Below are 25166 nucleotides of genomic sequence, written 5' to 3' on the forward strand. Positions count from 1 at the left end.
GCAGAACCAGCAGATTACAGGATTAAAAGTTTGTGTTGGCACGCAAAATTCAAACCACAATCTTTCCCTGTAAAGAAAACTGACGCTGGCAAACCAGATGCCAGCTCTAGCCCAGGCTGCAGACATTAGCTAAGAACTGACAAGCTTGTGGCTGGAGACCAGAGCAGGTCACCTGTATGTTAGTTCTGCTCAAAATAGGTATGAGTCTTATAAGAATGTATTTCATGTTTAGATTCAATGAAATGTTTGTAAATTGCCGCATGCATTAATCTCACTGATAATATCTCTATCCCATGTTATAAGGTAATATTTAAATGTTTGCTCTGAAACGGTAACACCCCCTCCCCCCCCCCCCAGTTGGGAGAGAAACATTACCAATTGTAAAATAGTAGTTTGCCACAGGAGGTGTTATCTCCTGCCCAGCAAAAGAAGGCCCACAGACACCGGACAAACCACTGTGGAGCATCAGAGGACAAAAGACTTTGTTGATTGTTCCCCCCACCCAAGAAGGAGAGATATGCATGTGAACTCGTCCCATCTTCTTGAACTCTAGGGGAAGGGAATAAAAATCCCTGACAAGAAGAAACTGAATCTTTTTTGGCTGTTTGAACTCTGAAGGGCCAGAGACTCTAAAGAGAAACCAGAGATTTCCAGGAGCTGCCCCCTGGGTCTGCCCTGAAAGACACTTTGAATTGACAGATCATACAACTCTGTCATTCTTAGGATTTACATGGTAACTCATGTGTGTGTATGTTTCCTTACTTCAACCGATAAATAACTCTCATTCCTTTGTCCTAGTTAATAAGCCCTTAGATAGCCCTGCCTCTTCCCACCCCTGCTCCACCCCAGCCCCGCCCCCATCCCTGCCCTGCCCGCACTCCCCTGAGGACTGCAGCAGGGCCGGGCCTGCACTCACCACTGGTGAGTGCTGGGGAGCGGTTCCCCCCTGCCTCCCAAGCCAGCCCCCCCCCCGCAGAGGCTTGGGCCCCCACCCACACTCCGCGGGGGGTATGCGTAGGGCCCCAGAATAGCTAGGAATAGGCCTGCTGGGTTAAAAGTCCCAGCGGCAGTGCTGCCTGGCTAAGGCAGGCTAGTTCCTACCTGTTCTGACTCTGTGCTGTGCCCTGGAAGTGGCCAGCAGCAGGTCTGGCTCCTAGGCGGGGTGGCCACGGGGCTCCGTGCGCTGCCCCCGCCCCAAGCCTCAGCTCTGCACTCCCATTGGCTGGTTCCCGGCCAATGGGGGCTGGTGGGGGCAGTGCACACGGGCGAGAGCTGCGTGGAGCCGCTTGCGCGCCTCCGCCTAGGAGCCAGACCTGCTGCTGGCCGCTTCTGGGACGCAGCGCGGTCCGCGTGCCAGGACAGGCAGGAAGCCTGCCTCTGTACCCCCGCTGCGCCACTGACCAGGAGCTGCCCGAGATAAGCCCGCAACTCCCACCAAACCAGGAACCCCTTCCTGCACCCCAATCCCCTCATCCCTGGCCCCACCCCAGAGCCTGCATCCCCAGCCCAGAGCCCCCTCCCACATCCTGAACCCCTCATTCCAAGCCCCACCCTGGAGCCTTCACCCATGCACCCCAACCGTTTTGCCCCAGCTCTGAGCCCCTCCCACACCCCAAACCCCTCATTCGCAGCTCCATTGTGTCGTGGGCATCAACAATTTTCTTCAACTGGGTGGCCAGAAAAAAAGTTTTAAAACCACTGGCCTAGACCATCCCTGACAGGTGTTTCTTTAACCAGTTTTTAAAAACCTCCGGTGATGGGGATTCCACAACCTCCCTTGGAAGCCTGTTCAGGAGCTTAACCACCCTGAGAGTTAAAAAGTTTTTCTTACTAAATAACCTAAATCTCCCTTGCTGCAGATTAAGCCCATTACTTAGAATCATAGAATCTCAGGGTTGGAAGGGACCTCAGGAGGTCATCTAGTCCAACCCCCTGCTCAAAGCAGGACCAATCCCCAACTAAATCATCCCAGCCAGGGCTTTGTCAAGCCTGACCTTAAAAACCTCCAAGGAAGGAGATTCCACCACCTCCCTAGGTAACCCATTCCAGTGTTTCACCACCCTCCGAGTGAGAGTTTTTCCTAATTTCCAACCTAAACCTAAAGTGATGCAACTTGAGACCATCACTCCTCGTTCTGTCCTCTGCTACCACTGAGAACATCTAGATCCATCCTCTTCGGAATCCCCTTTCAGGTAGTTGAAAGCAGCTATCAAATCCCCCCTCTTTCTTCTCTTCTGCATACTAAACAATCCCAGTTCCCTCAGCCTCTCCTCATAAGTCATATGTTCCAGTCCCCTAATCATTTTTGGTGCCCTCCGCTGGACGTTTTCCAATTTTTCCACATCCTTCTTGTCGTGTGGGGCCCAAAACTGGACACAGTACTCCAGATGAGGCCTCACCAATGTCGAATAGAGGGGAATGATCACATCCCTCGATCTGCTTGCAATGCCCCTACTTATACATCCCAAAATGCCATTAGCCTTCTTGGCAACAAGGGCACACTGTTGACTCATATCCAGCTTCTCGTCCACTTTAACCCCTAGGTCCTTTTCTGCAGAACTGCTGCCTACCCTTTCGGTCCCTAGTCTGTAATGGTGCATGGGATTCTTCCGTCCTAAGTGCAGGACTCTGCACTTGTCCTTGTTGAACCTCATCAGATTTCTTTTGGCCCAATCCTCTAATTTGTCTAGGGCTCTCTGTATCCTATCCCTACCCTCCAGCAATTCTACCTCTCCTCCCAGTTTAGTGTCATCTGCAAACTTGCTGAGGGTGCAATCCACACCATCCTCCAGATCATTTATGAAGATATTGAACAAAACCGGCCCAAGGACCGACCCTTGGGGCACTCCATTTGATACCGGCTGCCAACTAGACATGGAGCCATTGATCACTACGTGTTGAGCCCGACAATCTAGCCAGCTTTCTCTCCACCTTATAGTTCATTCATCCAATCCACACTTCTTTAACTTGCTGGCAAGAATACTGTGGGAGACCGTGTCAAAAGCTTTGCTAAAGTCAAGGAACAACTTCTTGTTGTACCTTCAGTAGACATGGAGAACAATTGATCACCATTCTCTTTATAACATACTTAACATATTTGAAGACTCTCAGGTCCCCCGTCAGTCTTCTTTTCTCAAAACTAAACATACCCAGTTTTTTTACCCTTTCCTTATAGGTCAGGTTTTTGTCATTTTTGTTGCTCTACTCTAGACTCTCCAATTTGTCCACATCTTTCCTAAAGTGTGGTGGGCAAAACTGGACACAGTATCCAGCTGACACCTCACAAGTGCTGAGTAGAGTGGGGCAATTACCTCGTGTCCTACGTTCAACACTCCTGTTAATACACCGCAGAATGATATTAGCTGTTTTCACAACTGCATCTCATTGACGCATATTCAATTTCTGATCCACTGTAACCCCAGATAGTTTTCAGCAGAATTACACCTAGCCAGCTATTCCCCATTTTGTAGTGGTGCCTTTGGTTTTTCCTTCCTCAGTGTAGTCCTTTGCACTTATCTATTGAATTTCATGCTGTTGCTTTCTGATCAATTCTCTCATTTGTTAAAGTCCTTTTGAATTCTAACCCTGTCCTCCAAAGTGCTTGGGACCCCTTCTAGCATGGTGTCATCTTATTAGTGAAAATGTAAACAAAGAGATTAGAGAGACAGAACTCTATGTAAACTTGAAAGCTTGTCTCTTTCACCAGCAGAAGTTGGTCCAGAAAAAATACTACCTCGCCCACCTTGTCTCTCTAATATCCTGGGACCAACGCGGCTACAACAACACTGCAAGCAAGAAACCAAAAATAGATTGTGAGCTATAGGAAGTTTCCTTTGCCAGCCTCTTGCCTGCTCAGATTCTGCCCTGCCCTTTCTAACCTCTTGTGCACCAGTCCTTCCTTCTGCTGCATTCAACCTGCAAGTCAGAATTAGGTCTGGTCAAAATTGTTCTTTTAACTTTTTTCCAACTGATAATTGAGCTTCTGACAAAACAAAAACTGTTGTGGAAAGTGTCTGCTTTCCTTGGAAATATTCCATTTTCTGTCAGGAGTACAGCCCTTAGCTGCACCTGCTCAGTACTCCTGACATCCTAGGTAGCCTGATGGACCACCCTGCTTGACTGGCTAAAGAAGCCAGCAGGCCGGTTCTTAAACCTAGCAGCATCAACAGCTTGCTGGCTGTTCAATGCACATGCCCACAGACTCTGCCTTCCTGTGCTTGTCTCTCCAAGCCCTGCTCCTACTTTGCTCCTCCACAGCTCCAGCCCACATCCTGCCCTGCACCCAGCCATGTTCCCATCCTGTTCCAGCCTTGGTTCTGCTTCAGAACCAGCCCTGATCCTGCCTTCCCTGACTTCTGGTAATCCAGTTCTGACCCTTGGCTCTGATTCCTGACTCCATCTGCACCTTTGGCTCTGGCATTTGGACTCTGACTCTGCTTCTGATCTTTGGCCCTGCTTCCTGGGTCTGGCCCTGTCTCAACCCTGGGCTCTGGTGTTCAGATGCCGACCACTAGGCCTGACTCCTACTCTGACCACTAGGCCTGGCCACCTACTACCCAGTCCTCTGACATTTTTTTTTCTGGAAAACTAAAAAAATGTCTGTCTCTGACAGTTTTTGGATGAAAATTTTAGTTTTTCAATGAAAATTTCCAAAGGAACCCCCCCACACACACTTTCTGGTTATCTGTAATCATAATTCCAATTTTACAGTCTCACCGTGTGTTCTCAGAAATTATTGGGTTGTCAGAACAGTAGCATCATGACCCTATTATGCAAGCAGGTAGGAGGAAAAGAAAGGTGGTGGTGGGGAGCCGAATTAAATATAAATGTTCAGTGCCACCAGCTGTCTGGAAACGATAGTTCGTCTTCACCCACCCGCACTGTCCAGCAGACACACCATTCAAATTTCAGAATGTCTGTACAGCTGTGATCTATGTCCCTCTCCCTTCTCCCTTCCTCTCCCAGGTGATCTCCAGTTTTTACTCCAGTAATTCTGAGCTAGCTGTGTGTCCTGTGTGCTGTTCTGGCCTTTTGCTGACATTTGTCAGTGGTCCAATGAAAAGGTAAACAAACTCTTCAGAAAACCCGCTGTAGGCTTCGAAGGGCATTGTATCCCACTCATACAAGGGGGTGGGGTGAGGAGAGATCCTTCTTTAGCATAAGGAAAAGTCTGTTTCCTTGCCCAGAGATCTCCGCTGCGGTTATGGCCCTTGTATTTGTAGAATCCTGAATTGGGCCTCTCTGAACATCAGCCTTTTATTTCTCGATCAAAAGAAAGACCAATGACTAGATCAGTTAAAGGGAAGCACCTCTAGGATTCAAGACATTAGACTTGGACAGCTTCTTCCACCTTTCACAGTGAGAGCTGAGGCAGAACTGTATTCTTAGAGCTGGCTCTCAAGCCATTAATTTAGAGTCAAGTTCAGCCGATGGGGTAGAAATGGGAGACTGTTAAAGCAACCTGCAGCGCCATTCGCTGGAGTTCATCATCCCCTGCGTTTCCCTGTGATTGCCTACTTTGTTTGCTTATGCTGCTGCTCACTTTGGGTGTTACGTCCTTCAAGGTCGCTGGAGAACATGGTTACAGAGTTCTCCTGTCAAAGGCTTGCCGGTCAATTGCATTTCTTCTGGACAGATTGCAGCTGAAGCCATACCAAAAAAATTTGTTTGTTGCTGTCAGGGGGTTTCACTCGGCACCAGGGCACCTCCTCCTGGCTGCTCTGGGGATTAACTCTTTCCAGGTGCTGCACCTTCCTCTGGCAGTCCCTTCACCTGTCTTCTCTCACCCTGTTGCACCTCTTGCCCCAGGAGCTGCAGCTTCTTGTTCATGACTTGGCCCTCCAACCAGGTGGCTATCATCCTCCCCCTCTGGGGTATCAAAGTCTTCCAAGGTGAATTGTCCCAGATGGTCTGTTCGCCGCTGTCTGCTCCGTACTACTTCCCTGGTGGCTGGTAGAGAAAACTGCGCCCACCTTCTACACCAGGTTTCAGCTCAGGGCCCCTCTCAGCAGCCAAGGTCTGCCCTACCCCATACGTTGCTGCTTTTCCTGCCTTCCTGGCTCTCCCCCTGCTCTGGGGTTGCCAGCCCAGACTCCCTCCTTCCAGGGAGTAGCTGTAGGCTACCTAGCTCTATAGCCCCAAACACACCTCCCTTCCCCCAGGGAATGGCTGCAGACTACTTCCCTGAAGCCCCCCTGCTGCTCTCAGCTCCTGGGCTTTAGACAGGCCCCTCCTGTTCTTTTCAGCTGAGCCTTGTCTAATTAATCCTTGCTCCCTGGCTCCTTCTCCAGGTGCAGCTTGGGCAGTTAATTGGCCCCCCCTCACCACCTTAACCTTTCAAGTCTTGTGTGGGGTGGACACCCATCACAGTTGCTTAATATTTTATTTCTGATATTTTGGCTTTACGAATCCAAGACCCTCACAATTTAGCTTGGGCAAAGGCTTTCCTATAGCCTTTTATTGGAAGAGCTCCTATTAGAACACTTGCTAAAATATGAAGCCTTCCCTGCGTCCAAACCAAGCCATGATTTGGTTAGCAACCCCACTATTCACATAGTCCATTTTCTTTACTCCTGTCTTAGCTCTTTGTGCCTGTCTCTAACTTCCCTGTGGAATGCTCTCCCACTTAGAGACCTCCTGCTGGAGCAGAGAGAGAGAGTTTGAGGCCACAGCTGCCAGGACATCCTTGAATTTTGGTGCTTCTGTCTGTTAATGCTGGTGGCTGGAGGCAAGTCCTTGGTGCTGGGCTGGGAGCAGTTAAGTAAAGAACACAAAATTGCTGGCATTGTGAGGAAAATGCCACTTTTCAGGTAGGGACAGTGCCTGGCGAAAAAGGCAACTTTTTACTGCATCCAGGTAACCTGACTCTGTGCAGTGTTTCCCTAAGGTAACTGCAGGGCTAACAGCTTGGAGAGTACATTCTCTTTAGGGAAGACCCTCACCAACAGGTATAACTGCCTGCCCCTTAAGGGGAGACTGTGCCCTCCAGTTTGAATTGCAGCTATCTTTGAAGAAGGCATTGCAATCTCTTGTGTTGAAATAAAATAATGGTACATAATGTGATGGGCTGGATCACAGAAGACCCCGTGGGGCTGCCAACTGATGAGCCAAGACTACTTCTGCCCCTGCTTTCCCTGCTAATTTGGGACTCCAGAGCCCTGCCTGGTAGTGCCAGACATGCTTGCCGGCTACAAACACAGACCCAGGTCTGAACCACGTCCCACAAGCTGCAGGCTTAACTGAAAGCAGCGTAAGAAGTGTTCCTGTCTCTAACATTCAGATGCCCAACACCCAATGGGGTCCAAACCCCAGAGTAATCCGTTTTACCCTATATAAAGGTAAACTCAAAATGTTTGCCCTCTATAACACTGATAGAGAGATACGCACAGCTGTTCCCCCCCCCCCCCCCCCGGTATTAATGCATACTCTGGGTTAAATAATACGTAAAAAGTGATTTTATTAAATGCAGAAAGTAGGATTTAAGTGGTTCCAAGTACTAACAGACAGAACAAAGTGAATTACCAAGCAAAATTAAATAGAACACTCAAGTCTATGCCTAATACAGTAAGAAAACTGAATACAGATAAAACCTCACCCTCAGAGGTGTTCTAGTAAGCTTCCTTTTACAGACTAGCCTCCTTCTAGTCTGGGTCCAGCAATCGCTCACCCACCCTGTAGTTACTGTCCTTTGTTCCAGTTTCTTTCAGGTATCCTTGGCGGTGGAGAGGCTATCTCTTGAGCCAGCAGCTGACAAAATGGAGAGGTCTCCCAGGGGTTTAAATAGACTTTCTCTTGTGGGTGGACACCCCACCCTTCCCCTGTGTAGAATTCCAGCTACAAGATGGAGTTTTGGAGTCACATGGGCAAGTCACATGTCCACGCACGACTCGGACCTTACAGGTAGCAGCCATGGTTCACATGCTACCTTGAAAGTCCTCAAATAAACTTCTTATGTGGATTGGAGCCTTCCAAGATCCATTGTCCATTAAGTGTTTCTTGATTGGGCACTTAATTTGCACATTCCCTTCTCAGGAAGCTGACCAAATGCTTTACTGAGGCTATTTAAAATTCAACAAGTATACAGCCAATATTCATAACTTCAAATACAAAAATGATACATGCATACAAATGGGATGATTAGATTCAGTGGATAATAACCTTTTCAGAGATATGTTACATGGCATATGTGGCATAAAACATATTCCAGTTATGTCATATACACGTTCATAAGCATATTTCCATAAAGCCTTAAGGGGTGCAATGTCACACATACGCCTAAGCAATCCATCCAGCTCGTAAGAGATCTGTGCTCTGTTCTCTGTTACAGGACATGGTTCCTCATTGTATTCACGGAGTTCTCCTGCTTGTTGAAAGAGAGCTCACGTTTCGGATGGAGAAGCCAACAGCGGTGCAGGTAATGGAATCATTCATTCAGGAACTGCTGGGGAGCTCCTGATACTTGTGTTAAGCCTCTGAACAGTAAGCACTCTGTGCACTAATTTGTAGCAATTTTCCCCTCTCTTGGTATTGACACCTCCTCATCTATTATTGGGGGTGGACCACATCCACCCTGACTGAATTGGCCTTGTCACCATTGGTTCTCCACTTGTGAGGTAACTCCCTTCTCTTCGTGTGTCAGTATATTTATGCCTGTATCTGTAATTTTCACTCCATGCATCTGAAGAAGCGGGGTTTTTTACCCACAAAATCTTATGCCCAAATAAATCTGTTAGTCTTTAAGGTGCCACCAGACTCCTCGTTGTCTCTATTCTTTACTGGACCTAACCAGAATAGAAACACAAATAAGGTGCTTTGCATGTTTTTGTCTTTTTGTTGTTCGTTTTGCGTTTTTGGTTGCGCTTTTTCTTCTTCTGAGACTTGCTAGCTGGTAAGTGTTCTGCTGTGAAAAGTGTTATTTATGTGTTTGTTAATATCACTTTTCACACCAGACTTACTCAATCCCGGCAAGCCCTGGGACAAATTTAAGTCCTGAATGGGGAGGCGGGCAGGGAGGCAGTGGGGCCCAAGGACAATGGCGGGGGTGGTGAGCCTGGGACCAGAGCCTGGAACCAGAGCCTGTCACCATGTGGACGGAGCTCAAAGCCCCATTGCCAAAGCCTGCCTCCCCTACCCCTGGGAAAGTGGGGAATTCACCAGCTGCCTGCACCTCCAGAGTTTTTCTCTCTGGAGGGGGGCTGGACCCCACCGCTGCTGGTGGCCCTGGGAGAGGGGCCACTGCTTTGCACCCCCCCAGCACAGCCCAGATGACTGTGGCCGCATGCGAGAAACACTGGACTAGATGCAGCCCCTCCTGGCCTTGAACTCTATGGCGGAGGTGCTGTTCTGTGACTCCAGGAAGCTCAACACAGAAAGGTCCAACACAGAGGGAGAGGCATGTTAAAGGAGTAGCTTAATATACTACTGATGGTTGCAAAATGTAAACCTCAAAACATACAAGATGCACAACGTGGCTGAGTTAGTGTGGCTGTCGGAAGCTTAACTTCTGCGTCCCCTGATCACCTGCAGTTCTGACTGTGCAGCTGCGGTGTGACTTCAGTGAGTTAAAATTGATAGAGCAGCATCCAAAAGTGCATTATTTGTAGGGTGGGAGCACAGCAGCTGTAAAAATAATTGTAATTGCACAAGGAGGAGGGGGCAATAGAGAAGGCCTCCTGATTCATACTGAGGAAGTGGTGACAAGGCATGCATCACCAGTGTTCCTTCACCAGGGACACGCTAAGGCTCTGGGCAGAACCCAAGCACTCACCCAAGCCACTGCTCTGTGATATCTGGGCATTTTCCCCACTGCAGTTCTGAGAGCCCTCTGGTTGGCCCTGGGTTGTCGGCCCCTTCTGGGGTTGTCAGTGAACAGAACAACAAGGGAAATAACCCAAAGGAATCATCCCAAAGCTGAACGTAGGCTCTCTTCCTTCAGAGGGCACTTCTTGGGCTGAGTTCACAGGTAATAAAGGGGAATGGTTCCCTCTCAAGGTGAGTCAGCATTGGGACCTCCTTTCCCTCAGGGAGGGTTCATTGAGGAGCTCCTGCCTTCAGCCAGCCCTCGGTCTGGTCTGGTCTAGTCTGCATCAGCTGAGCTGGGTTTCTCCCTTTTAAGCTCTCCCAGATGTGATGGGGCGGGGCCCACATTATCCTGTTAACCTGTGTTACCCAGCACGGGGTTTGCTGCATACCCCATCACAGGCCCTTTTTGCTGGATACTGTTCATACACGATATAGCAGGACAATCATTGTTCCAAAGAGCTCAAAATTTGAATTGCCTGCAGGTGAGTGAGTGGAGGATTGGACTCAGCATGCTGTCAGCGCTTGAGTCAGACATGACCTCAGTTGTAAATGTGTAAGGAGCCACGAGACCTGGGATGAAGCCCTAGCCCCTTTGAAGTCAAAGCTCCCATTGACTTCAGTGGAGCCAGGATTTCACCCAGGATTCCTACAGAAAAAGGTCCTGAATGCTCTGAGATTCATTTTGGGAGAAGTTGTTTTAATGTGGCTATGTGTGCGGAGTCTGGCCCTCTCTGGTTACAAAGAGAATGAGCAAAGGTGATAAGCTGGAGGCATTTGTTACCGATCATTCACACGCAGGGGGGCATTTTGTGTGTGTGTGTGTGTGTGAGGGACATAGAGCAAGGGATACGGAGGAATATCTGTGTGGGTGAAAACAACCAAAGTAATGAATGGGAAAAAAGTTTTAAACAAGTGAAAGCTGCCAAATCCAAGGGGATCAGAAACTGGCAGAACAGAGATTAATAAAGAAATTGGCATACAGGAGAATCAAAGGGAAAATCACAGTTTTAATGAGAAAATGGAAACTTTGCAACTCTAGAGGAATGTTGGATGTTTTTGTCTGAATTTCTCACTCCCAGCCCAGCGCTGCAGGCTCTCTCAGCGGCTCTTGTCCATTTTCCCAGTGGGTATTATGTTTCTTGGATGGCACCAGCTCAGCTGCAGCCTCTGACGGGAGGAAGCTGGGGTGTATTGGATCTTGGGTACCCTCTAAGTGGCAAATGACTCCTGGCATAGACCGGAGACACACTGTGATTGGAGCAGAGAAGGGCTGCTGTGTTAGGATGCTTCTCCGGACGTTACTTTGGGAAGCCCATTGCCAGTTTTACAATCCCACAGAAACTTTGTAAACATGCATGAATCATACCATGCCATGTGACCATGGAAGGCAGAGATTTGCTCTGTCGCCACCAGATAATTTTGGCTTTGGAGGAATTCCTGGCTCCTTTCAATCTTCCGTTTCACACTGCTTTGCGTCCAGTTTGCTCACTGAACTACAGAGTGGGAAGCTAGTGAATTATTCTAAGATTGCTGAGCTTTTGTTTTTTCCTTCACCTTGTGATTGGATTGCACGTACCTCCCCTGTGCATGTAGAGGTTCAGGCTGTCATAGAGAGCTGGGATCTCTTGTTAGCCCTGCTGGAAAGTGGATCAATAGAAAGACGTTCACCGTACTTGTTCCCCTCCCCTCGTAGGGTGTGCCTGAACTGCAACAAAAAAAGGTGTGTTCTTGACTCCGGTTAGCCAATGATCAATGATCAGTAACAGATTTAAAGGTGGCAATTCTGCAACAGAAAAGCTTCAAAAACAGACTCCAGTGAGAAACTGCTGAGCTTGAATTAATATGCAAACTAGATCCCGTTAACTTGGGTTTGAATAGAGACTGGGAGTGGCTGGGTCAGTACACATATTGAATCTATTTCCCCATGTTAAGTTTCCTCACACCCTCTTGTCAACTGTCTAAATGGTCATCTTGATTATCACTACAAAAGTTTGTTTTCTCCTGCTGATAATAGCTCATCTTAACTAATTAGCCTCTTACGCCACCTTTTCATGTTCTCTGTATGAATATATATATATATCTTCTTACTATGTGTTCCATTCTATGCATCCGATGAAGTGAGCTGTAGCCCACGGAAGCTTATGCTCAAATAAATTAGTTAGTCTGTAAGGTGCCACAAGTACTCCTGTTCTTTTTGCGGATACAGACTAACATGGCTGCTACTCTGAAACCAATGACTGTTAGCCAGGATGGGCAGGGATGGTGTCCCTAGCCTCTGTTTGCCAGAAGCTGGGAATGGACGACAGGGGAAGGATCACTTGATGATTCCCTGTTCTGTTCATTCCCTCTGAAGCACCTGGCATTGGCCATTGTTGGAAGACAGGATACAGGGCTAGACAGATCTTTGGTCTGACCCAGTATGGCTGTTCTTATGTTCTAACTCAGGTTAAAATAACACTGAAGATCCAGCAACTTGGCTTTTTTCCTCCACTAACGCCTATAAGGGAAGCCTGGGGTTGAACTTGAGCTACTAACCTGAGTAAAAAGCTGAATTGCTGTGTCTTCACTCGCTGCTTTGATGCATGTTCTCTGACCTGAGCTAAGAACGTACCGTTTCTGGCAGCGTAGACGTTACACTCTTGACTCTCCGGTGCGCCTTTCTGCAGGCCGACATGTGATGCAGATGTGCTTTTTTCTTCTCAGATTGAACTTCTCACCTCCATGAAGTCCCTCCACAAGCACATAGACAGCACACAGCTGCCACTGGAATTGGATGGAGCCTTCCCTTACTGCCATCAGGACTGGCTAAGCTTTCGCATGGTGAGTGAGGTGTGCCACAGTCTTTACGCTGGCTGCTTCTAGGATTATGGCCAGATTTCCCATACACCAGAGAGGAGAAACATTGTATAATTAACTGGGTTAGTGCAAGGTATAGCAGCAAATAAATATGAAATTTACAAATGATGGGAGATGTGAAGTTCTGGTTACCCTGATAGCCATGTCTCACCTACATTGTGCATGTATGTCTTACCATGCTCATGTTAGTGTTTATAGATGTGCCAAGTGGCCAGACCACGGCCTGACCCTGATAGTAGGGACCAGGATCATTGCAGCCCTCTCCCGGGTGGGGAGACAGACTCCTTCCTTCTTGTACACTCCCAGGTCTCCAAGGCAGGGACTCTGTTAAAGTTTGTCTCTTCATCAGTGATCAGAATAATGTTGCCACTTAACAAATAATAATTACAATAATAAACATTCCAAAGTTATCAGAGTTGGTTAGAATTCTGTTATCTTGGAGCCAGATTTCCTGGAATACATAAAAAACTCCCCACTGAAGACTATGCTTCTGGCACGCGTAAAGCTTTACAACACAGGTGCTGGAGTTCTTGGATGAGCTAAGAACACCCCTGTCCTCCAGCAGTGATGACTAACAGATTTTACCAAACTTGCCACCACATTCTACTCCAGGAGGCCAGCAGGGAGCTTCAATTCCTTTGTGCCACACACTTCAGGGTATTCCTGTATCAATAAGAGCCACATTTTTAGCAGTACTGCTATGTGTGATTTGACATGTTCGGGTATGGGGGGTTCATTTCCTCTGTGACTCCCCGCAAGGATCATCTGCAGCATGCACAAACCGGCAGTGTTTCCATTTGTGTTTGATTTGCCTAACTTTGTTTGGGACAGCACCAATTTTATGGCTTCTGCTTCCAAGGGATTCAGCCTTTTTTCTGCCCTGACGTTGTTACTGGGCAGGGCACAATGTAACAATGCCGAAATGCTGAGCTGTCTGTCAAGATGTCACAGATGAAATTGCTGTGCCTCTGATGGCAAATTGAGGTTGTCTCTCTTAATTTCAACTTGCTTCAAATATAAGACGATCAGAAACATAATTATTAAAGTTCTCTTCCCTACCCATATCGAATCATGAAATCATGGAACTGTAGGGATGGAAGGGTCCTCGAGAGGTCGTCTGGTTCTGCCCTCTGCTCAGAGGCTGGGCCAATTAAACCTAGACCATCCCTGGCAGGTGTTTGTCTAACCTGTTCTTAAAACCGCCAAGAATGGGAATTCCATAGCCTCCCTTGGAAGCCTGTTCCAGAGCGTAACTACCCTGAAAGTTAGAAAGTTTTTTCTAGTTTCTAATCTAAATCTGCCTTTCTGCAGATTAAACCCATTGCGTCTTGTCCTACCTTGTCCTACCTTCCGTAGTGGAGAACAATTGATCACCGTCCTCTTTTCCTAATAGCCCTTAGCAGATTTGGAGGCTGTTACCAGATCCGTCCTCGGTCTTCTTTCCTCAAGACTAAACATGCCCAGGTTTTTTTACCCTTTCCTCAGAGGTCAGGTTTTCTGAACCTTTTCTCATTTTTGTTACTCTCCTCTGGACTCTCTCCAATTTGTACGTGTCTTTCTTTAGGCATGGTGCCCAGAATTGGACACAGTACTCCAGCTGAGGCCTCACCAGTGCCAAGTAGTATCATACAATTATCTTCTAGGTCTTACATACAACACTCCTCTTCATATATCCCAGAATGATGTTAACCTTTTTTTTGCAACTGCATACTGAATTTGCGATCCACAATAACCCCCAGAACCTTTACAGCCCTGCTACCACCTAGCCACTTGCTCCCCACTTTGTGGTTGTGCTTTTGATTTTTTTCCTTCCTGAGTGCAGAATTGTGCACTTGACTTTATTGAATTTCATCCTGTGCTTTCAGACCAGTTCTCTAAATTGTCAAGGTTGTTTTGAATTCTAATGCTGACCTCCAGAGTTCGCTCCCAGGTTGTCTTCATCTGCAGGTTTGATAGAGATACTTTCCACTCCATTATCCCAGTCGTTAGTGAAAATATTGAATAGTTCTGGACCCAGGGCTGACCCCTGCAGGATCCCACTAGATTCACCCTCCCAGTTTGACAGTGTGCCGTTGTAAACTACTCTTTGAGTACAGTCTTTATCAGTCGTGTTCCCACATGGTAGTAATTTCTTGTAGAACAGATTTCCCTAGTTTCATTATGAAAATGCCGTGTGGGACTATGTCAAAAGCCTTAACCAAAGTATTAGGGGGTAGCCGTGTTAGTCTGTATCCACAAAAACAATGAGGAGTCTGGTGGCACCTTAAAGACTAGCAGATTTAGTTGGGCATAAGCTTTCGTGGGTAAAAAACCCACTTCTTCAGATGCATGGAGTGAAAATTACAGACCAAAATATTAAACACCTCAGCCTTCTTGATTTTTATCAGCTATTAGTTCTTCTTCTCTGCTATGGAGAGGACCTTCACTTTCCTTTGTATTTCTCTTGCTCCTAATGTATTTAAATAACCTTTTCTTATTGCCTTTTATTTCCCTTAATGAATGTAACTCATTTTGTGCCTTGGCCGTTCTGATTTTGTCCCTACATGTTTGTGCTATTCTTTGTACTCCACCTTAGAAACTTGTCCATGTTTCCACTTTTTGTAGGATTCCTTTTTGATTTTCAGGTCATTAAAGAACACCTGATGGAGCCATATTGGCCTCTTGCTATTCTTCCTGTTCTTTGCATTGGGATAGTTTGCTGTTGTGCCTTTATTTTAGTCTCCCTGAGAAATTTCCAGCTCTCTTGAACTTCTTTATGGTTCAGATTTTCTTCCCATAGGACCTTTCCTACCAGATCTCTGAGTTTGTTAGTCTGGTTTTTTTAAGTCCATTGTCCTTATTCTGCTGCTCTCACTCCTTCTTTTCCTTAGAATTATGAAATCTATTATTTCATGGTCACTTTCATTCAAATTGTCTTCTACCTTCAGATTCACAACCAATTCCTCCCTGTTAGAAGTAAGTCTAAAATAGTTATCTCCCTCATTATCTCCTCCACCTTCTGAAACAGAAAGTTGTCCCCAGTATGTTCCAAGAACGTATTGGGCATGAGAGACGGTGGGGAATAGCTAGGGAAATATATGGAAATAAAATGAAAGAATCTGGGGAAGAATATTGGAGTCCAGGGCCACCTCTTCTTTCACATTTCTTACATTTTCAAGTCAATATCTTTCCCAAAGCTGTAGCTGAGGGGGGAGTTCATACAGGAATTTGACGGCACAGCTGCTAATCGATGCACTGAATGTGACCATGACCCAAGTGATAAATGTCTGTAGCTCTGCAACCACATGCCAAACACTATTTATTTAACATCTCTGATGAGCTCACCTGCATCCTGCTTACTAATCCGTCTCCAGCGGCGCTGCTCACAACATTCCAAACCTGGGAGCAGCTTCAAACAGCTCCTCTTATTTAAAAAATATAAGAACCTACTTGTGAATGTGTAATTTGCCCCCAAATTTCACTGGTTATAGGCTGACGACAAAAGTATTCTGACCTGGATCAATGACACTTTTAAGGGGCGATATCTCATGAACCACCATTGTCCCAGAGGAGAGCTGAGAATGCAAGTTTTCTATGGTATAAATCGTTTGTATCTAGTTCTGGAGGTTTGCCAGGTGTCAGGCCTTAAAATTGTACCACCCTGATGTGTAGAATAGCTAACTTAGGTCATGCATACAAGTCTTAAATGTGTATTCTATTTTTTCTATCACTCCAGGGTCAATACATTATAACTGAGGCAATTTAGATTTACCAGTGGAAGGATATGAAAACTATTCTTTCTGAAAAAAATACAGATCTTAAAAGAATGTTACAGAATCCCTCTTCTCTAAACCGTGGCACAAACAAAATCCATAATAGCTTGGGGTGGGAATAAATTAGGTTTGTATTAGACCTTCCATGGGATGACCTATTTAAACTCCTGGTTTGGTCACTTGTGGCTAATGCAGCCGTCCCAGACTCAAGCCATGAAAAGCTTAATACCTCACTTGTATGCGGTGTTGTTGTAGCCATGTTTGTGCCAGGACATTAGAGAGACAAGGTGGCTGAGGTAATATCTTCTGTTGGATCAACTTCTGTTGGTGATAGAGACAAGCTTTCGAGCTTACACAGAGCTCTTCAGGTCTGACCTGAAGATATTACCACACCCACCTTTTCTCTCTAATACCACACTGTCTCCGGTCCCATTCGAACACCCCGTCTTGACTACCCACTGGACTGCTGTGAGGGAACCCAAGCCTCTGGATCCCTGGGTGTTTTAAACTCTGGAGCCTAAATGGAGCCCAACTACTGCCCCAGTCTTTGGGGTCCATAGGCACAGCCTCAGGGTGCAGACACTGTATCTGTCACCTCACACTGAGAACTTGCTGCCCAACCCCTTGGCTCACAGCTGACCCTTCAGACTCCCCCGTAGTTTAGCACACCCAAGGGGTGAGCCTCCTGGGTTACAGCTGAAATTTTGCAGGAGGCATGAGACATATAACACACAGAGAGACTTTTCACCGGAGTCTAGCATCATTGCTCTTTTATTTGACAGTTAAAGCACAAGCAGTACGGCTCATATACAGCACAACCAACCCTAACTGCAATGCCCCTCAATAGCTCACTCTTCTCTGGGGAGTCCTGGGGGACCGCTGGTATTCAGGAAGGCAGGCAGGGTCCCCTGACTCATGAGGACTGTACCTGTTGGGTTGCTTCTTCCTCTCGGAGTCTTTCAGCCCAGCTTTCCATGATCCAACAGTTTTCATAAGAGCAACTTTGTCGTATTAACCAAAATTCATAAGTTTTGCAGACAGAGCCCTGAACCCATCAAACACCATGACATCGGTCCACTCTAGATTTCCACCCACATCTTTCTACCAGTCCCGATAGCTCCATGCAAGCTGCTGTTTCTGTTCTGTCCTGAAGAAAACCGTGCTGACAGTAACCTCTGCCTTGTTCCTTTCCCCATCAGAAACTGGAGCATTTGCTACAAGGATGTCAGGGCGCTTGTGCTTTCCTGCAGGGGGCCATTCAGAGGATGGAGTCTTGTAGATTACCAGAAAAGGCTGAGGTAAGTGTTGTCTTCTAGTGCCAGACACAGGCACAAAGAGCAGGATGCTAGACAGGGGCTGCCAGGCTGAAATTTTAATGCTATAATGGCAGCTCACGCTAAATGCGGCATTTTTAATTTTTTTTTTAATACTCAAATTCTCAGTAAATTAGGTAGAGCAAAGATTTTAAAGTTAAACCTGGTGTCCAAATGGCTAAGTGTTTGTATGGAGATTGGGAAGATGGGACTTCATATCTGGATTAGAGAAAAATGGATTAAAATGAGCGATTAAATTTACCATCAAAGTTAAGCCACATTGTCATAGGTCAGCTCTCTGCGTCCTGGGCCTAATCCAAGGCCCCTCCCACTCTAGCAGTGAGCTGGCTATTGTAATGTTTGTTCTGGGGCTCAGATTTCTAAGAGAACAAGAAGTAAAGAAAAGATATGGGTGAGGCTAGAGGCACATAGAGACAAAATTAAGCGTTGTGAAAAGGAAATGCAAAAAACGCTAAGGTCCGCATATTGCCATGGAAGAGGACCTGGAAGGAAGAGGGAAACTCAGCAGTGGAGCATTATGAAGGCTTTTACAGGGTTCATTTCTAGTTTTCTTTCCATTCCTCTCTGGATGCACTTTTGCTTAAAAGCTCATACTTATTGTTCTTTTCCCTGTTTATAATAAGCAGACCCAGTATGGTGTCTGGCCATGAGTTGCTTGGTATAACTCCCATCTATGTAACCTTGTCGTTGTTCTCCTGTCCCAGTGCTGGGGGAGGTTTCCACTTAATCAGCTGTGTGGTGATATGTCAGTGTGATTTACAATGGGATTTCTAGCTGTTAAGGAAAGAGACATTTGAGTAAAGTGAGTCTCTGATGACCATTTTCATGTCCAAAGAGAGTACTGATTTGTTTGAAATAATAAGTGCCTTGGTGCTGTCATTATTGGAAACCCCTCAGGGGAGGGCATTGTTCTGAGGGATGTCATCTCATTGATCTTTCTGAAGAGCCTGCTGCCAGACCAGAGGAAAGGAGATAACTGATGAGATACTGATTTCAGTGGGAAAGAAAGCAGTGCTGTACAGTCCATATCCTTTCCAGTCTGTTCCTTGAAGGACAGAGAGAGGGGGCGGCAGGGGCAGGGGGTATGATAAAAGGAAGGCAAGGAGAACAGGACAAATTGTTCTCTCTGTAGTTACCATTAAATAGCTTAGAAATTCAATTAACCATGCCAGTCAAATGTAAGCTAGTTCAGAGTGAGGAAAGATCAGGCCTTGCTAGAAGGCAAATGTGAAACAAAGAGCCTTTAATTACAGCACTGTGCCTGTCACTTGTTCCCAAGATTTATTGTCATGGCGGTTGACATCTAAAACTACAAAATCCTTCCTAAGAGACAGCCTTTTCTAAATCCTGTTTGTACAAGAGCTTGTGGGGTTTGAGGGTGTTAAAATGGACTCTCTGAAAAAATCTCCCTCTTTCTCTCGAGTGTAATTCTGCAGCTGTAGAAAGCCTTACATCAGTACGACTCTGCAACAATAGCTTTCTGTTACTAAGCCCAAAATGTATTTTCAAGGTACGCTTGAGTTATACCAATCTATGTAACCTTGTCATTGTGCAAGCAGCTAAAATTTATTGCCATTCATCCTGTCCTCCAGCAGAGAGTGTGAAAGATGCTGTACCAGATTTTTCTTCCTCCTGCATGCACATCCACCAACACCATGTGCCATCAGAGTGAAAGCTGTTGCCAGTACTTGAGGTGCAATGAGGTCCATCACTTGGAGATGAATGGCTATCACGCAATGGCTTCGGGTAGCAAAATGAGGATGAGCTGGAAGGCTTCTCTTTCTAGAGCCAAATCAATCAAATGAACACTGAGAGCAAAACACCGCTATCACACTGTTCTTGGCAGCCTGGACAGACAGGCTGTGGACTGAAAGGGCAATGGGGACTGAATTTCCCCCTCTAGCACTTAGAGAGGAGGCTTTTCAAGGGTAGGGTTGAGATGTACCATTGGGGCAAGGTGTGTTTTCTTTGTTCTGCTGATGCCTGTACATTGTACAGCTAAATAACTGTATTTGCTTTGCTCTTCTGACTCCTCAGGAGGCCAGTGTTTTGTTGAGGAATTATAGGCAATTAATGAAGAACGTCCTTGATGACACGCGGCTGGTTAAACTGCAGCTGGAGGGCGGAGCTCTTCTGGCTCGGCTGAGGAAGGAGGAGTCCTGTGTCACTGTCACCGAGGACTACAGGTGAGTCCATAGGAACGCAGGGAAGAAGGAGAGGGAGTCAAACAAAGGCAGACAGAGACTGTTTGTGGGGAAAGATTAAAAAGCTTTCCAAGCAAAAAGTCCCCGGGCAATAGCAGCTTTCCTGCTTCGATGGCTCTTTGGGGAAAACAGCAGAAATGAAGAATGTGATGAATATGCTTTTTCCTGATTTTTTTTCAAATACCAAGAACTGTCTTGTCTCTTTAAAATTCCTACTGACCTGCAGGGTAGGTTCCTCTAGTTAATGCTGAGCTCCATTTTAAAACCAGACCCTTTCCTGTGAAGGGGTGGACTGCTCCTGCCCAGAATTATGCTTGGATTTCATCTGCATACCATCAATTTCTTACAAAATTGTCTTAAGTGGTGATACCAGCAGTGTTTATATGTTAAATTAATACAGCTTCAATATGTAACAAACAGCTTCTTTCACCGAGAGAGATTTTCTGGCCTGTACACGATGGGATATTTTCTGATGCGCTGAGGTCTGGTCTCCTTGGCTGTAGGTGCAGTTTGCACCCATAAATGATGTTCCTTGCATCTGTGCATCATGAAATCAATTGTGGCACAAATGTTAGTAGTTGCAGTTCTCTCAGATTTGCACGTAACTGTACTTGGCACAGTAGGGAAATATACCTGGCATGGCATTATTATTGTTTACTAGTAGCTGAAAGTCTGGGCTGTGGCCCCGTGTATGGCAGTTGGGCCAAGTAATCCTGTCTGTGCAGTCTCCCTCATACAACTAGGGAAATTGTGGCATGCAGATTAGCTGCAGAGTAAGGGTTGACATTGGTTGAGTTGCCTCTGATGTCGCAGTGGTCTAGGACTCTTGGCATGGCATAGATTCATGCCCTACTACAGCTGTACACCACACAGGGGTAATTCGTAAAGTCAAGATGGCTGACACCTTAAAAATGGGATGGTAACAGGCCATGAATCCCAGTGATGACACAACCTGGTGATATTCTGAAGGAAAAGCGCTCCAAACAGGGCTGTTTTCATACTTTACATTGACTGTACAGACATTCTAGGCTTCAGAGTGACAGTCCTGGAAACTTATTATATAGATTATCTGTGTTACTGTCTTACCTAAGAGCCCAAGTCATGGACCAGGACTCTGTTGTGCTAGACACTGTACAAACACAGAACAAAGGGATGCTTCCTGCCCCCAAGAATTTACAATTAAACTAAAAGACAAGAGAAAACAGCTAGATACAGACAAGACCGATAGGGGAGGAAACAATGAGACAATACTAACCAAGTGTTTTGTAGGCATCATAACAAACGAGAGTTTTAAAGATGTTAATGAGTTAGTTATGTGGATGTTTATGAGTGCTCCTCCCAGGTGTGAAGAGCAGCATAGGAGAAAGCATGAAGGTACTTTTTTGAACATCTAACAAGTGGACTGTGGAGGCTGATATCATGGGCCAACTGGAGGCAGGAATCAAGTTACTTGGGCATCATTGGTTTTTGTAAAGGGAAATCAGGCCTCACCAATCAGAATTCTTTAAGGGGATCGACAAACGTGAACAAGGGTGATTCAGTGGATACAGTGTATTTGGACTTTCAGAAAGCCTTTGAGAAAGTCCCTCCCCAAAGGCTCATAAGCAAAGTAAGCAGTCATGGGATAAGAGGGAGGCTCCTCTCATGGATCAGTAACTGGTTAAAAGATAGGAAACAAAGGGTAGGAATAAATGACCAGTTTTCACAGTGGAGAGAGGTAAATAGTGATGTCCCTCTAGAGTCTGTACAGGACCAGTGCTGGTCAACATATTCTGGAAAAAGGTGTAAACAGTGGAGTGGCAAAATTTGCAGACAATACAAAATTACTTAAGCCAGCTAAGTTCAAAGTAGGGCTGTCAAGCAATTAAAAGAATTAATCGTGATTAATCACGCTGTTAATAATACAATACTATTTATAAAAATATTTTTGGATGTTTTCCACATTTTCAATATATTGATATCCATTACAACACAGAATACAAAGTGTACAGTGCTCACTTTATATTTATTTTTATTATAAATATTTGCACTGTAAAAAGAAAAGAAATAGTATTTTTCAATTCACCTAATACAAGTACTGTAGTGCAATCTCTTTATCATGAAAGTTGAACCTACAAATGTAGAATTATTTACAAAAAATAACTGCATTCAAAAATAAAACAATGTAAAACTTTAGAGCCTATAGCTCCACTTAGTCCTACTTCTTGTTCAGCCAATTGCTCACACAAACAAGGTTATTTACATTTGCAGTAGATAATGCTGCCCACTTCTTATTTACAATGTCACCTGAAAATGAGAACAGGCGTTCGCATGGCACTGTTGTAGCTGGCATTGCAAGATATTCACATGCCAGATGCGCTAAAGATTCATGTGTCCCTTTATGCTTCAGCCACCATTCCAGAGGACATGCGTCCATGCTGATGATGGGTTCTGCTCGATAACTGTCCAAAGCAGTGCAGACCAATGCATGTTCATTTTCATAATCTGAGTCAGCCACCAGCAGAAGGTTGATTTTCTTTTTTGGTGGTTTGGGTTCTGTAGTTTCCGCATCAGAGTGTTGTTCTTTTAAGACTGCTGAAAGCATGCCCCACACCCCATCAGATTTTGGAAGGCACTTCAGATTCTAAAACCTTGGGTCAAGTGCTGTAGCTATCTTTAGAAATCTCACATTGTTACCTTCTTTGTGTTTTGTCAAATCTGCAGTGAAAGTGTTCTTAAATCGAACATGTGCTGTGTCGTCATCCAAGACTGCCATAATACGAAATATATGGCAGAATGCGGGTAAAACTGAGCAGGAGACATACAATTCTCCCCCAAGGAGTTCAGTCACAAATGTAATTAATGCAATATTTTTGTAATGAGCATCAGCAGCATGTCCTCTGGAGTGGTGGGCAAAGCTTGAAGGGGCATACGAGTGTTTAGCATATCTGGCACATAAATACCTTGAAATGCTGGCTACAAAAGTGTCATGCGAACGCCTGTTCTCGCTTTCAAGTGACATTGTAAATAAGAAGCGGGCAACATATCTCCCATAAATGTAAACAAGCTTGTTTCTCTTAGTGATTGGCTGAACAAGAAGTAGGACTGAGTGGACCTGTAGGCTCTGAAGTTTTAAAATGTTTTGGTTTTGAGTGCAGTTATGTAACCAAAAATATCTACATTTGTAAGTTGAGCTTTCACGATAAAGAGATTGCACTACAGTACTAGTGTGAGGTGAATTGAAAAATACTTTTTCTTTTGTTCATCATTTTTAAAGTGCAAATATCTGTAATAAAAATAATGTAGTGAGTACTGTACACTTTGTATTCTCTGTATTTGAAAATGTAGAAAACCATCCAAAATATTTTATAAATTTCAATTGGTATCCTATTGTTTAAAATGCGATTTTTAATCGTGATTAATTTTTTTGAGTTAATTGCGTGAGTTAACTGCGATTAATCGACAGCCCTAGTTCAAAGCTGACTGCGAAGAGTTATAAGGGATCTCACTTGACTAGATGACAAAATGGAAGATGAAATTCGATGTTTTGCAAATGAGCTGCAGGGAAAGAGCGATGAAGAGGTCATGGATGGCTGAGATTTTTATGGAGATGGAGTAGCAAGAGAAGGGGAGCTACAGGGGCAAGAAGGGAGAAGGGTGTGAAGTTAGGAATGGTGGCATGAGAGGGACAGAGGTGGGGATGGGGACAGGGTGGGTCCTGGGAGAGAGGAGAGAGATGCCCTTGACTTGAGGGATGGGGACAGGGAGAGAGGGTGGGTTTGGAGAGAGGGCCAGGGATGGTCCTTCAGAAGTAAGGAGAAGAAGGGTGTGGGACCTATATTTGTGCTTGTGGGGGAGATTGGGGTGGAGAGGGGAAGAGGAGCGGGTAGAGCTGATGGGAGCTGTAGAGGACAGAAGGGAACAAGGAAAGGAAAATGGAGCCAATGGGAAATTTAGGGAAAAGAATATCCCATTTAAAAATTTTAATGGGGTTAGTAAAATGCTATCTGGCATATACTGGAACACATCAGACTTTAGCAAAGAAAATAAATGTGCAAACTTGTGCGGGGGGGAAAGCAAAGGGGCCTCTCTCTAAAAGCAGCATTGGATATGGATAGTTTAGCCATTTGGGAGTTCAGAGAGGGTGGGGAAAATATATTTCTCCCACAAAAAATCCTGACTACACTCACGTAGACAAAGCTATAGAGAAATGACTGATTCTGAAACTTAATGTGGGCAGAGCCCTTTTGGAGAACCAGCCGCTTTGTTTGCTTTGGAAAACAAACTGCTTTGACCGGACAAAGTTCTGTGTGCAGTGCATGCTGAGCGTGTGTAGTAGGTGTTTGTTCTGCTTGGTCAGTAAGGGTTGATCTCGTGCCTACTGAAGTCAGTGGGGCCAGATCCTCATGACAGTGCCCAGCCAGAGAAACCTGGCTTAGCATAGACATCTGTGGATGAGGGAAGACCTCCTACTCCTCCAAACCATGGAGCAGGAGTCTCAAACTCAATTTACCTTAAGGCCAGTGCCAGTCCTCAGCTCCTCCCAGCAGGCCCAAGAAGGTCACTCAAGATGGTGTTCCGAAAAGAAAACGTTTATATTGTATTTTTTATTTTGAATTTCTTAGAAATCATAAAACCGTCATACTTCTTTATACAATTCTTCGCCTGCCAGAGAGTTTGCCAGACACCTGGCAGTGCTTAAGTCCTGTCCATTTGTGGATGTTTGGCCTCAGTGACTGAGCAATTGACAACTTCAGGCTTGCAGCGAGGTGGGCATCAGAGAGCTGTGCTTGGTATTTTTGACTTGTTTATATTCATTGTGGAAAAAAGTGATGCTGCCTCCATGGCAACTCATGAGGCTGCCTCCATGGCTGACTCTGCCTGGCAACTAGTGACGGTATCCCTGTCCCTCTCCCCCAGCCAATGGGAGCTGCGGGGGCGGTGCCGGCAGCGTGGCTGCATGCGTCTCTCCGCTGCGGGCCGCAACGGGGAGGTTCTCAGGTTGCAGCTGGCCCGCGGGCCGGGGCTTTGAGACCCCTGCCGTAGTGTGGTCGCTGAAGCTACAATCCACATGGTGTGTTGGCTGAAGTAGCTGCACATGAGCGTTTATACGCTCCGTTGCAGGGCAGAGGAGCCCAGAATTCATGCAGCTCCATTCCCATCCTGTACCTGTGGACTGTTTGAACCCCACCCCTTTAAATGGGGGAACCTCACTCGTTTTTCTGCCAGGGGACCCACCA

General features: G+C 45.8%; 1 protein-coding gene across 4 annotated transcripts in view; it reads left to right on the forward strand.

The window, feature by feature from the left end:
- Positions 1-25166, forward strand: part of PLEKHG4 (pleckstrin homology and RhoGEF domain containing G4) — a 172707-nt gene that overhangs the window by 59546 nt on the left and 87995 nt on the right. For all 4 annotated transcript variants that reach the window (XM_073307290.2, XM_073307293.2, XM_073307294.2 and 1 more), the window contains exons 7-10: positions 8327-8413; positions 12505-12621; positions 17609-17707; positions 19781-19929. In XM_073307290.2, coding sequence (XP_073163391.1) covers positions 8327-8413; positions 12505-12621; positions 17609-17707; positions 19781-19929 — 452 coding nt within the window. The remainder of the gene's footprint in view (positions 1-8326; positions 8414-12504; positions 12622-17608; positions 17708-19780; positions 19930-25166) is intronic.

This window comes from Lepidochelys kempii, chromosome 12 (assembly GCF_965140285.1).
Source record: "Lepidochelys kempii isolate rLepKem1 chromosome 12, rLepKem1.hap1, whole genome shotgun sequence".
NCBI classification, from domain to species: Eukaryota; Metazoa; Chordata; order Testudines; family Cheloniidae; genus Lepidochelys; species Lepidochelys kempii.